Source organism: Hyperolius riggenbachi, chromosome 6 (assembly GCF_040937935.1).
Source record: "Hyperolius riggenbachi isolate aHypRig1 chromosome 6, aHypRig1.pri, whole genome shotgun sequence".
In the NCBI taxonomy this organism is placed as follows: domain Eukaryota; kingdom Metazoa; phylum Chordata; class Amphibia; order Anura; family Hyperoliidae; genus Hyperolius; species Hyperolius riggenbachi.
This window is the reverse complement of record NC_090651.1, coordinates 199017944-199031716: the sequence shown is the minus strand read 5'-3', so window position 1 is coordinate 199031716 and position 13773 is coordinate 199017944. Positions and strand designations below refer to the sequence as shown.

The 13773-nt window shown below is 44.9% G+C and overlaps 1 protein-coding gene across 2 annotated transcripts in view; it reads left to right on the top strand.

The window, feature by feature from the left end:
• Positions 1-13773, top strand: part of SPA17 (sperm autoantigenic protein 17) — a 654098-nt gene that overhangs the window by 564241 nt on the left and 76084 nt on the right. For both annotated transcript variants that reach the window (XM_068240291.1, XM_068240289.1), the window contains one exon: positions 293-484. In XM_068240291.1, coding sequence (XP_068096392.1) covers positions 293-478 — 186 coding nt within the window. In that variant the 3' untranslated portion in view covers positions 479-484. The remainder of the gene's footprint in view (positions 1-292; positions 485-13773) is intronic.

The following is a 13773-nucleotide window of genomic DNA, read 5'->3' as shown; positions in this document are numbered from 1 at the left end:
GATTAGGAGGCCACCAGGGCCTGGCATCCAAGTGACAGAGGGTCGCTGCGGGGGGCTGGTAGATAACTTTGTCATGGCGCGGGCACAGGGTGGCTGCAGGGAGCTGGTAGGAAGCCCCATTTAAGTTAAACTCATTTTCTTTTATACAGTTAAGGTTCACTTTAAGGAGGTTTATTTGTTGGTACTGAAGTGGTTAAATTAAGTACCTGATTTTATTTTTATATGTATATAAATGATGTAGAAAGCTGTGAATAGGTTGATGGCTGCCTAACTTTGTTCTTTTGCTTTTCAGAATGAATCTTGCAGGAAGCATCAGGAAGAAGCACTGGATATTGCCCTTGATGATCCAGGTGCCAACGCTGCAGCTACCAAAATCCAAGCTGGTTTCCGTGGACATATGACCAGGAAGAAGATGAAAGGTAGTGACAAAGACCTGAAACACAAAGACAGCAAAGATGGTGCAGAGGGCTCCAGTTAAAGCCAGGTCAGTGAATTATAGGTTTAAATACTGTACACTGCAGCTGCAATATATGAAAGGATTATATTTATACTATGGTATATTTTGAACATAAAGGCAGTTTTGTTTGTATGTATGAAAAATTGTAACGCAAGTCTTTTGTAAGTAAGGGAATGTCTGTATATATCAGGGCCGAATTTACCAGTAAGTAATCTAGGTGAGTGCCTACAGGTGGCCCATGTATGAATGCCCCAAAGTGCCCCCTCCCCTCCACTTCTCTTCCCTTTCCCTCCCTGTGCAGAGCGCGAGCGGAGCGGTAATTAGAATAGACTCACCGACTCCCGATGTTCCAGAAATGACGGCCATTCCACAGCGGAATTGGGTCCTGCGCTGTCTCCATAGCTACAGCGGAACTCTGTGCGTGTGATCCGGTGGCTAATAACAGCGAGTCACGTGACTGTGTAATGGACACCTATAGCTGGTTAACCTATACTGTGGGCACCTATAACTGGCTAACCTTTAGCTGGCTAACCTATACTGGGAACCTATGTCTGGCTACCTATACTGGTGCACCTATAGCTGGCTAACCTATATTGGGGCACCTATAACTGGTTAACCTATACTGAAGCATCTATAGTTGGTTACCTATTCTATAGCTGGCTACCTGTTGCTGGCTAACCTATAGCTGGCTAACCTTTATTGGCTTACCCATGGCTGGCTTATCTATACTGGGGGCACGTATAGCTGGCTAGCCTATACTGGTACACCTATACCTAGCTAAACTATATTGGGGCACCTATATCTGGCTTACCTATACTGGGACACCTATATCTGGCTAATATATACTGGGGCACCTATAGCTGGCACCAGGGCCGCCATCAGAAATTTTGGGGCCCCTCACAAATCATCAATCGTGCCCCCCCCCCCCCCTCCTCATATGATGATGATTCAGCTTTTCCCATAGTCTCACAGTCAGCAATCGTGTGACCCCCAACAAGACAAATTCAGCAATCATGAGGCCCCCAACAAATCATGAGGCCCCCGAAAAAATCATGAGGCCCCCAGCAAATCACGAGGCCCCCAACAAGACAAATTCAGCAATCTTGAGGCTCCTAACAAATCATGAGGCCCCTAACAAGTAAAAATTCAGCAATCATTAGGCCCCCAACAATACAAATTCAGCAGTCATGAGGCACATAGGAAGGGCAAAAAATCAGATCCAGGAAATTATAGACCTGTAAGCTTAACATCAGTTGTATGCAAACTATTTGAGGGGTTACTAAGAGATACTATTCATGACTTCATAGTAGAAAATAATCTTATTTCTCAGCATCAACATGGGTTTACTAAAGACAGGTCCTGTTTGACTAACATGCTCAGCTTTTATGAGGTAGTGAATGCTAATATGGATATTGGGAATGCTGTAGATGTGATATACTTGGACTTTGCAAAGGCCTTCGACACTGTTCCCCACAAAAGTCTGGTGCAAAAGTTGAGGATGCAAGGACTGGGGAAGAGTCTGTGTTCATGGATAGGGAACTGGCTAATGGACAGAAAACAAAGAGTTGTGGTCAATGGATCGTAGTCAAAATGAGAGACTGTTAGCAGTGGGGTCTGTACTGGGTCCAGTGCTCTTCAATTTATTTATTAATGACCTAGTAGATGCAGTAGTGAGCAATGTTGCTATTTTTGCAGATGATACAAAATTGTGCAGAATCATCAACTCTCAGAAAGATAGTGTCATATTGCAACAGGATCTGGATAGGATAGCTATATGGGCACATGCATGGCAGATGAAATTCAATGTTGAAAAATGTAAAGTCATGCATTTTGGTCGTACCAATGGTCTAGCACCATACAAAATAAATGGGATACAGTTGGGGACATCAAACTTGGAGAAGGACTTAGGAGTACTCATCGACAACAAGTTTAAATAATCATACTCAATGCCAAGCCGCTGCAGCTAAAGCTAACAAAATTTTGGGATGCATTAAAAGGGAAATAAGAACTTGAGATGATAGCATAATATTGCCCCTGTTCAACTCTCTAGTAAGACCACATCTGGAATATGGAATTCAGTTCTGGGCACCACATTACAAAAAAGATATTGCAGTTTTAGAGCAGGTGCAGAGACGAGCTACAAAATTGATACATGGGATGGAAGGTCTCGCTTACCAAGAAAGGTTAGATAAACTGGGTTTATTTAGTCTAGAGAAAAGACGCCTTAGAGGAGATCTAATTAACATGTATAAATACATCAGAGGGCAATATAATAGCTTGGCGGATGAGCTTTTTGTCCCTAGGCCTTCTTAAAGGACTAGAGGACATGATCTGCGCATGGAGGAAAAACGTTTTAGCCATTTATTTAGGAAAGGGTTCTTTACAGTAATAGTGATTAAGATGTGGAATGCATTGCCACAGGAAGTCGTTATGGCAAACTCTATACCTGCATTTAAAGGGGGCTTAGATGCTTTCCTTGCGTTGAAAGACATCCATGGCTACAATTACTAGGTAATGCCTAATGATGTTGATCCAGGGATTTTATCTGATTGCCATCTGGAGTCAGGAAGGAATTTTTCCCTTTTGGGGCTAATTGGACCATGCCTTGTAAGGGTTTTTTCGCCTTCCTCTGGATCAACAGGGATATGTGAGGGAGCAGGCTGGAGTTGTACTTTGTACTGGTTGAACTCGATGGATGTATGTCTTTTTTCAACCAAAATAACTATGTTACTATGTAACATAAATAGACAGCATTTTCACATAAATAGGCTTAATATGGTAGACACCTCTTACCTGAATTCTGAATTCTGACAGGGACCCCCCGGTTAGGTAGTGAGTGACAGGGGCCCCCCAGGTTAGATAGTGAGTGACAGGCACCCCCCAGGTTAGATAGTGAGTGACATTGGCCCCCCGGTTAGATAGTGAGTGACAGGGGCCCTCCAAGTTAGATAGTGAGTGACAGGCACCCCCCAGGTTAGATAGTGAGTGACAGGGCCCCCCCCCCGGTTAGATAGTGAGTGACAGGGGCCCCCCAGGTTACATAGTGAGTGACAGGCGCCCCCCAGGTTAGATAGTGAGTGACAGGGGCCCCCCAGGTTAGATAGTGAGTGACAGGCAGCCCCCAGGTTAGATAGTAAGTGACAGGGGCCCCCCAGGTTAGATAGTGAGTGACAGGCGCCCCCCAGGTTAGATAGTGAGTGACAGGGGCCCCCAGGTTAGATAATGAGTGACAGGCACCCCCCAGGTTAGATAGTAAGTGACAGGGGCCCCCCAGGTTAGATAGTGAGTGACAGGCGCCCCCAGGTTAGATAGTAAGTGACAGGGCCCCCCCAGGTTAGATAGTGAGTGACAGGGGCCCCCCAGGTTAGATAGTGAGTGACAGGGCCCCCCCAGGTTAGATAGTGAGTGACAGGCGCCCCCCAGGTTAGATAGTAAGTGACAGGGGCCCCCAGGTTAGATGATAAGTGACAGGCACCCCCAGGTAATATAGTTAGTGACAGGGACCCCCCAGGTTAGATAGTGAGTGACAGGCTCCCCCCACACCTCCCAGCAGCAGCCCAGCATCAGACCTCGATCAGCGGGCGACCCGACCAGTTAGAGTGGATGCACGGACGCACCACACTCTATATGCGGAAGTGATGTCACTTCCGCATATAAGTGCAGTGTCCGCTAGGTCCTAGCGCCCGCACAGTGGTCGCCCGCTGATCGAGGTCTGATGCAGGCAGCGGCGCAACGGCGTCCAGCGGCGAGGGGGGGTGTTTAGGTGGGTGGGGCCCCCCTGCAGGCCCCGGGGCGGTCACGGGACTCCTTGTTGTCCCCCCCTGATGGCGGGCCTGGCTGGCACATCTGACTATGGGGGAAAGCACATCTGAATGTCTATGGGGGTGTGTGTGAGGGGTGTGGCCTGTAAGGGCGGGGTTTAGGGCGCCGGAGCTTATGTGACTATAGGCTCCTCAGCTGTAAATCCGGCTCTGGTATATATACCAGAAGCCAGGTTTACTGTCAGACTTTGTGATTTTTACAGTACAGCACAGACATGAACACGAGACCCAGGGGCAGACATGGCATTAAGCGAGCTGCAAGACCTGGCAGGGAGCATAGTCCCAGGGAGTAGGAAAGCAACAGCAAACTTGAAGGCAGCAGTTTTCAAACAGGTCTGTGATGTGTGCAGAGTACCAGTACATTGCTGCATGTATTTGGAGAATGGAATAAGACTATAAAGCCAAGTCATGCGGAGAGGATTGTACACTTGGTCTTTTTGTGCAAAAGTGCAGGATGCAGCCAAGCATTGACAAGAACAAACACCCACCCAACAGTCAGAGAAAAATAAGGCATAAACACAAAAGTTACACATTTTCATGTTTCCCCTTCCATAATTTTTACATGCCAAATGCCACAATTTTAAAACACCTCAAAATACATTATTTGCCTCGGCTCGGTTAAATTGGTACTATACATGCCATATTTTTTTACTAGTCGGGCATGTAGCATACCATTATTGCCAACCTGTGCATCTGTAGCAATTGCATGCGATATCTAGGGAGCAGTTTGGGGAACCCAGTGCTGTATAGACAGGGCCGGATTTGTACTTCTTACCGCCCAAGGCCGACTATTACCAGCCGCCCCAACCGTATCCTACCACCTCTCTCCACACACATCCATCAAAAAATTTTTGGCCCGATGGTGTCCACTATTGGGGCTAGTGCCGAGGTCTCCATGGCAACGTGAAGTGAATCAATCATGTCACACGGGGGAACTGGTCAATCAAGCAAACTACAGGTGATGGGCGTGGTAGGAGCCTTCCACCATACACACATAGTCAAAAGTGGCTCACAATTGGACATTGGGTGGGGTCAGCAACACGTAAAAGTGAGTCCTGTACCCACTGCTGTCTCCAGGGTAACAGCGCTGGCCAATCAATAATTAAGAAATGGGTACTGTGAGAGGCTGCCTTCTGTATTCTGTACTATTTGCTGGTGCTACCCCTGGTCCTTTCATCCCCCGCACCAAGTGTGTGAGACCCGGCCTTCTGTAACTGCCTGGAGCTGCTGCTATGTCATTGGACAAGGTCTGGCTTTTTGCTAGTCACACACTGTTCACAAACGTTTGGTTAACGGACTGCAGCTGCCTGTAGCACAGCACAGGCAGATGCCAGCTGGTACTAATAGTGCAGTTATCCTGACCACTTTCATTTGTTTGGACACTTGCAAATAATGCCCTGCAAATAATGCCCACTGTCTGCAGGCCGCCCCTTGTTTATCTGGTGCCCTAGGCCATGGCCTATGTGGCCTTGCCAGAAATCCGGCCATGTGTATAGATGCATTGCTAGGCAACAACATTTTGATGCATCTATACAGCGTTGAGTCCCCGAGCTGTCACCATAATGATCACATCCGATCGCTATGGGCAGCAGCCATTACAGGTGTCTATGAATTGTAAGGCAGGATAAATAATTGGTGACACAAGGGGTTTATTGTTTAGTAGGGGTTAAAAGTTTACAAAAATACAACAACAACAAAAACACTTTATTTTTTAATTTTACACTGTCAATTAAAAAAAAATCCCTTTTTTTCAATGTAACTTTGAATATACAGTGGCTTGCAAAAGTATTCGGCCCCCTTGCAGTTTTCCACATTTTGTCACATTACTGCCACAAACATGAATCAATTTTATTGGAATTCCACAAGAAAGGCCAATACAAAGTGGTGTACACGTGAGAAGTGGAACGAAAATCATACATGATTCCAAACATTTTTTACAAATAAATAACTGCAAAGTGGGGTGTGCGCAGGGCTGGCCCTAGACTTTTTGCCGCCTGAGGCAAATGTAGAAAAGAAATTGCACCCCCCCCGGGGGCCACCGAGCCGGAGGGGTAGCGGGCAGGTCGGGGGTATTGTGCCTAGTGGTGGGGGGGGGGGGGGGTCGGACCCCCCCCCCCTCCCTCGCCTGGGTCCCCCGATCTGCGCTCCCCTCCAGCTGTAAATATAGGAAGCAGCCGATGCCCAATAGTAAGAGGCACGGGTGGGGAGGACTCACCTTTTCCGCGTTCCAGCGTGCACTTCACTGACATCACTTCCTGCATCGCCGCCCACTGTATTGTAAGTGGACGGCGATGCAGGGAGTGACGTCAGTGGAGCGCACGATGGAACGCGGATAAGGTGAGTCCTCCCCGCCCGTGCCTCTTACTATTGGGCATCGGCTGCTTCCTATTACAGCTGGAGGGGAGCGCAGATCGGGTGACCCAGGCGAGAGAGGGGGGGGCCCGACCCCCCTCCCCACCGCTAGGCCCAATACCCCAGTCCTGCTCGCTACCCCCCCCCCCCCCCCCGCACCCACGGACAGGCGGGTGCCGCCCTTAGAAGTTTGCCGCCTGAGGCAAAAGTTTCACCCCGCCTCATGAGCGGGCTGGCCCTGGGTGTGCGTAATTATTCAGCCCCCTGAGTCAATACTTTGTAGAACCACTTTTTGCTGCAATTACAGCTGCCAGTCTTTTAGGGTATGTCTCTACCAGCTTTGCACATCTAGAGACTGAAATCCATGCCCATTCTTCTTTGCAAAACAGCTCCAGTTCAGTCAGATTAGATGGACAGCGTTTGTGAACAGCAGTTTTCAGATCTTGCCACAGATTCTCGATTAGATTTAGATCTGGACTTTGACTGGGCGATTCTAACACATGGATATGTTTTGTTGTAAACCATTCCATTGTTGCCTTGGCTTTATGCTTAGGGTCGGTGTCCTGCTGGAAGGTGAACCTCCGCCCCAGTCTCATGTCTTTTGCAGACTCCAAGAGGTTTTCTTCCAAGATTGCCCTGTATTTGGCAACTCTGAACAGCTTCCCTGTCCCTGCTGAAGAGAAGCACCCCCAGAGCATGATGCTGCCACCACCATATTTGACAGTGGGGATGGTGTGTCCAGAGTGATGTGCAGTGTTAGTTTTCCGCCACACATAGCGTTTTGCATTTTGGCCAAAAAGTTCCATTTTGGTCTCATCTGACCAGAGCACCTTCTTCCACACAGTGGCGTAGCTAAGGAGCTATGGGCCCCGGTGCAAGTTTTACATGGGCCCCCAAGCACTCTATACATAACAATTGATACGGCGCACCAAAACCTGCATAGGACAACAACAGTGTCAGAGGTGCAAGTAGGGGATGGGAAATAGTTTGTAAATGATTACTGCTATTTAAAGCATCTATAGAAGTAATTATTACCAACACAGGGCCAATAGAGAGCTAATATTCCGCTTGAGAGAGGGCCTCTCTGGCCCAAGGGCCCTGATGCGGTCGCTACCTCTGCAACCCTTATTGCTACGCCACTGCTTCCACATGGTTGCTGTGTCCCCCCACATGGCTTGTGGCAAACTGCAAATGAGACTTCTTATGCTTTTCTGTTAAAAATGGCTTTCTTCTTGCCACTCTTCCATAAAGGCCAACTTTGTGCAGTGCACGACTAATAATTGTCCTATGGACAGATTCCCCCACCTGAGCTGTAGATCTCTGCAGCTCGTCCATAGTCACCATGGGCCTCTTGGCTGCATTTCTGATCAGCGCTCTCCTTGTTCGGCCTGTGAGTTTAGGTGGATGGCCTTGTCTTGGTAGGTTTACAGTTGTGCCATACTCCTTCCATTTCTGAATGATCGCTTGAACAGTGCTCTGTGGGATGTTCAAGGCTTTGGAAATCTTTTTGTAGCCTACGCCTGCTTTAAATTTATCAATAACCTTATCCCTGACCTGTCTGGTGTGTTCTTTGGACTTCATGGTGTTGTTGCTCCCAAGATTCTCTTAGACAACATCTGAGGCCGTCACAGAGCAGCTGTATTTGTACTGACATTAGATTACACACATGTGCACTTTATTTAGTCATTAGCACTCATCAGGCAATGTCTATGGGAAACTGACTGCACTCAGACCAAAGAGGGCTGAATAATTATGCACACCCCACTTTGCAGTTATTTATTTGTAAAAAAAAATTCAAATCATGTATGATTTTCATTCCACTTCTCACGTATACACCACTTTGTATTGGTCTTTCACGTGCAATTCCCAAAAGATTGATTCATGTTTGTGACAGTAATATGACAAAATCTGTAATACTTCAAGGGGGCCAAATACTTTTGCAAACCACTGTAGATCTTCATGATGCATCATGGGGAACATCAAAAATAAGAAGGCAAATTAAACCCAGCATTGCTTTTTTGTAGGTTACATAGTTACATAGTTATTTTGGTTGAAAAAAGACATACGTCCATCGAGTTCAACCAGTACAAAGTACAACTCCAGCCCGTCCCCCACATACCCCTGTTGATCCAGAGGAAGGCGAAAACCCCCCCACAAGGCATGGTCCAATTAGCCCCAAAAGGGAAAAATTCCTTCCTGACTCCAGGTGGCAATCAGATAAAATCCCTGGATCAACATCATTAGGCATAACCTAGTAATTGTAGCCATGGATGTCTTTCAAAGCAAGAAAAGCATCTAAGCCCCCTTTAAATGCAGGTATAGAGTTTGCCATAACAACTTCCTGTGGCAATGCATTCCACATCTTAATCACTCTTACTGTAAATAACCCTTTCCTAAATAAATGGCTAAAACGTTTTTCCTCCATGCGCAGATCATGTCCTCTAGTCCTTTGAGAAGGCCTAGGGACAAAAAGCTCATCTGCCAAGCTATTATATTGCCCTCTGATGTATTTATACATGTTAATTAGATCTCCTCTAAGGCATCTTTTCTCTAGACTAAATAAACCCAGTTTATCTAACCTTTCTTGGTAAGCGAGACCTTCCATCCCACGTATCAATTTTGTAGCTCGTCTCTGCACCTGCTCTAAAACTGCAATATCTTTTTTGTAATGTGGTGCCCAGAACTGAATTCCATATTCCAGATGTGGCCTTACTAGAGAGTTAAACAAGGGGAATATTATGCTAGCATCTCGAGTTTTTATTTCCCTTTTAATGCATCCCAAAATTTTGTTCGCTTTAGCTGCAGCGGCTTGACATTGAGTACGATTATTTAACTTGTTGTCGATGAGTACTCCTAAGTCCTTCTCCAAGTTTGATGTCCCCAACTGTATCCCATTTATTTTGTATGGTGCTAGACCAGTGGTACGACCAAAATGCATGACTTTACATTTGTCCACATTGAACTTCATCTGCCATGTATGTGCCCATATAGCCATCCTATCCAGATCCTGTTGCAATATGACACTATCTTCCTGAGAGTTGATGATTCTGCCCAATTTTGTATCATCTGCAAAAATAGCAACATTGCTCACTACTGCATCTACTAGGTCATTAATAAATAAATTGAAGAGCACTGGACCCAGTACAGACCCCTGTGGGACCCCACTGCTAACAGTCTCCCATTTTGAGTACGATCCATTGACCACAACTCTTTGTTTTCTGTCCATTAGCCAGTTCCCTATCCATGCACACAAACTCTTCCCCAGTCCTTGCATCCTCAACTTTTGGACCAGACTTCTGTGGTGAACAGTGTCGAAGGCCTTTGCAAAGTCCAAGTATATCACATCTACAGCATTCCCAATATCCATATTAGCATTCACTACCTCATAAAAGCTGAGCATGTTAGTCAAACAGGACCTGTCTTTAGTAAACCCATGTTGATGCTGAGAAATAAGATTATTTTCTACTATGAAGTCATGTATAGTATCTCTTAGTAACCCCTCAAATAGTTTGCATACAACTGATGTTAAGCTTACAGGTCTATAATTTCCTGGATCAGATTTTTTGCCCTTCTTAAATAATGGGAAAACGTGGGCTGTACGCCAATCCACTGGGACTCTGCCAGTTGCAAGAGAGTCACAAAAGATAAGATAAAGGGGCTTAGCTATAACTGAACTTAATTCCCTTAGGACCCGAGGATGCATGCCATCCGGGCCAGGTGCCTTGTCTATTTTTAATTTATTTAGTCTTGCCTTTACTTCTTCATAGTTACATAGTTACATAGTTATTTTGGTTGAAAAAAGACATACGTCCATCGAGTTCAACCAGTATAAAGTACAACACCAGCCTGCTCCCTCACATATCCCTGTTGATCCAGAGGAAGGCGAAAAAACCCTTACAAGGCATGGTCCAATTAGCCCCTAAAGGGAAAAATTCCTTCCCGACTCCAGATGGCAATCAGATAAAATCCCTGGATCAACATCATTAGGCAAGTAATTGTAGCCATGGATGTCTTTCAACGCAAGGAAAGCATCTAAGCCCCCTTTAAATGCAGGTATAGAGTTTGCCATAACGACTTCCTGTGGCAATGCATTCCACATCTTAATCACTCTTACTGTAAAGAACCCTTTCCTAAATAAATGGTTAAAACGTTTTTCCTCCATGCGCAGATCATGTCCTCTAGTCCTTTGAGAAGGCCTAGGGACAAAAAGCTCATCCGCCAAGGTATTATATTGCCCTCTGATGTATTTATACATGTTAATTAGATCCCCTCTAAGGCGTCTTTTCTCTAGACTAAATAAACCCAGTTTATCTAACCTTTCTCGATAAGTGAGACCTTCCATCCCACGCATCAATTTTGTTGCTCGTCTCTGCACCTGCTCTAAAACTGCAATATCTTTTTTGTAATGTGGTGCCCAGAACTGAATTCCATATTCCAGATGTGGCCTTACTAGAGAGTTAAACAGGGGCAATATTATGCTAGCATCTCGAGTTTTTATTTCCCTTTTAATGCATCCCAAAATTTTGTTAGCTTTAGCTGCAGCTGCTTGGCATTGAGTACGATTATTTAACTTGTTGTCAATGAGTACTCCTAAGTCCTTCTCCAAGTTTGATGTCCCCAACTGTATCCTATTTATTGTGTATGGTGCTAGACCATTAGTACGTCCAAAATGCATGACCTTACATTTGTCAACATTGAATTTCATCTGCCATGTATGTGCCCATATAGCCATCCTATCCAGATCCTGTTGCAATATGACACTATCTTCCTGAGAGTTGATGATTCTGCACAATTTTGTATCATCTGCAAAAATAGCAACATTGCTCACTACTGCATCTACTAGGTCATTAATAAATAAATTGAAGAGCACTGGACCCAGAACAGACCCCTGTGGGACCCCACTGCTAACAGTCTCCCATTTTGAGTACGATCCATTGACCACAACTCTTTGTTTTCTGTCCATTAGCCAGTTCCCTATCCATGAACACAGACTCTTCCCCAGTCCTTGCATCCTCAACTTTTGCACCAGACTTTTGTGGGGAACAGTGTCGAAGGCCTTTGCAAAGTCCAAGTATATCACATCTACAGCATTCCCAATATCCATATTAGCATTCACTACCTCATAAAAGCTGAGCATGTTAGTCAAACAGGACCTGTCTTTAGTAAACCCATGTTGATGCTGAGAAATAAGATTATTTTCTACTATGAAGTCATGTATAGTATCTCTTAGTAACCCCTCAAATAGTTTGCATACAACTGATGTTAAACTTACAGGTCTATAATTTCCTGGATCAGATTTTTTGCCCTTCTTAAATAATGGGAAAACGTGGGCTGTACGCCAATCCACTGGGACTCTGCCAGTTGCAAGAGAGTCACAAAAGATAAGATAAAGGGGTTTATCTATAACTGAACTTAATTCCCTTAGGACCCGAGGATGCATGCCATCCGGGCCAGGTGCCTTGTCTATTTTTAATTTATTTAGTCTTGCCTTCACTTCTTCCTGCGTTAAGTATTTCATATTACAGTTAGAAGATTGAGACTCTTCTGCCTCTGTAGTTTGCAACAGTGCTGTTTCTTTTGTGAAGACAGAAGCAAAGAAAGCATTTAATAACTCTGCCTTACCTTGGTCATCCACCATTGAGTTCCCATCCTCATCCTTTAGGAGTCCTATACAGTCAACCTTTCTTTTTTTAGAGTTAATGTACTTGTAAAACTTTTTTGGGTTAGATTTGATATCCTTAGCGATTTGTTTTTCAGCTTCAATCTTTGCCTGCCTAATTTCTTTTTTACAATTTTTATTGCACTCCTTATAATTGCTTAGTGCAGCCTTGGTCCCCTCCTGTTTTAAGACCTTATAGGCATTCTTTTTCCTCTTCATTTTATCTTTAACCTTTCTATTCATCCATAGAGGCCTTTTTTTATTCCTAGACATTTTGTTTCCATATGGGATATACATACTACAGTATTGATTGAGTATAAGTTTAAAAGCTTGCCATTTCCCTTCAGTGTCTTCCCCTTGTAGTACATTATCCCAGTTCACCAAACTTAGTGCCTGCCTAATTTGAGTGAACTTTGCTTTTCTAAAATTCATAGTTTTAGTGGTCCCGCTGCCCCTTGGCCTATCAGTCACCAGATCAAACGTTATCATGTTGTGATCACTATTTCCCAAATGTTCTTGAACCTGCACATTTGATACATTATCTGGTCTATTAGAAATGATCAGATCCAGTAACGCATGCCCCCTAGTTGGTTCAGTTACCATTTGAGTCAAGTAATTGTCCTGTAGTGCTGCCAGAAATCTGCTGCTTTTACCAGAATGGGTAGCCTCAATACTCCAGTCAATGTCTGGAAAGTTGAAGTCGCCCATAATTATGACCTCATTTTTACCTGCAGCTTTTTCAATCTGCTGTAGTAATCGCAGTTCTGCAGCTTCATTAATAAGAGGTGGCCTGTAGCATACCCCAATAAGCAATTGGCAACTTTTATTTCCACCATGAATATTTACCCAAACGGACTCCACATCTTCGCAATCTTCCTCCATCTCATCGTTGAGGACAGCTGTAAGAGAATTCTTAACAAAGAGACAAACCCCTCCACCTTTTTTCCCTGTTCTATCCCTCCTAAACACATTGTATCCTTTTAAATTAGCTATCCAGTCATGGCTTTCATCCATCCATGTCTCGGTTATTCCCACAATGTCATAGCCTTTGTCATTCAGAATGAACTCTAGTTCGTCTATTTTATTTGCAAGGCTCCGAGCATTGGTTACCATGCACTTTATATTTTTACCACCACATTTACCAATTTTGTTTACATGAATTTGGCTACTTGAATTTTTACCAACCTCCTTAATCTTTACACTGTCCCCACCCCCCTCTCCACCCTCCATAATGATAGGTTCCCACTGTCTTTTTACCTCATCTTGTCTACGTATTGAGACTTTATCCTCCCGCCTCCCCCCAGATCCTAGTTTAAAATCTCCTCCAACCGTTTAGCCATCTTCTCCCCCAATGCAGCTGCACCCTCCCCATTAAGGTGCAGCCCATCCCTGCTGTAGAACCTGTAGCCGACTGCAAAGTCTGCCCAGTTCTCCAGGAACCCAAACCCTTCCTTCCTACACCAATTTCTCAGCCACTTATTTAA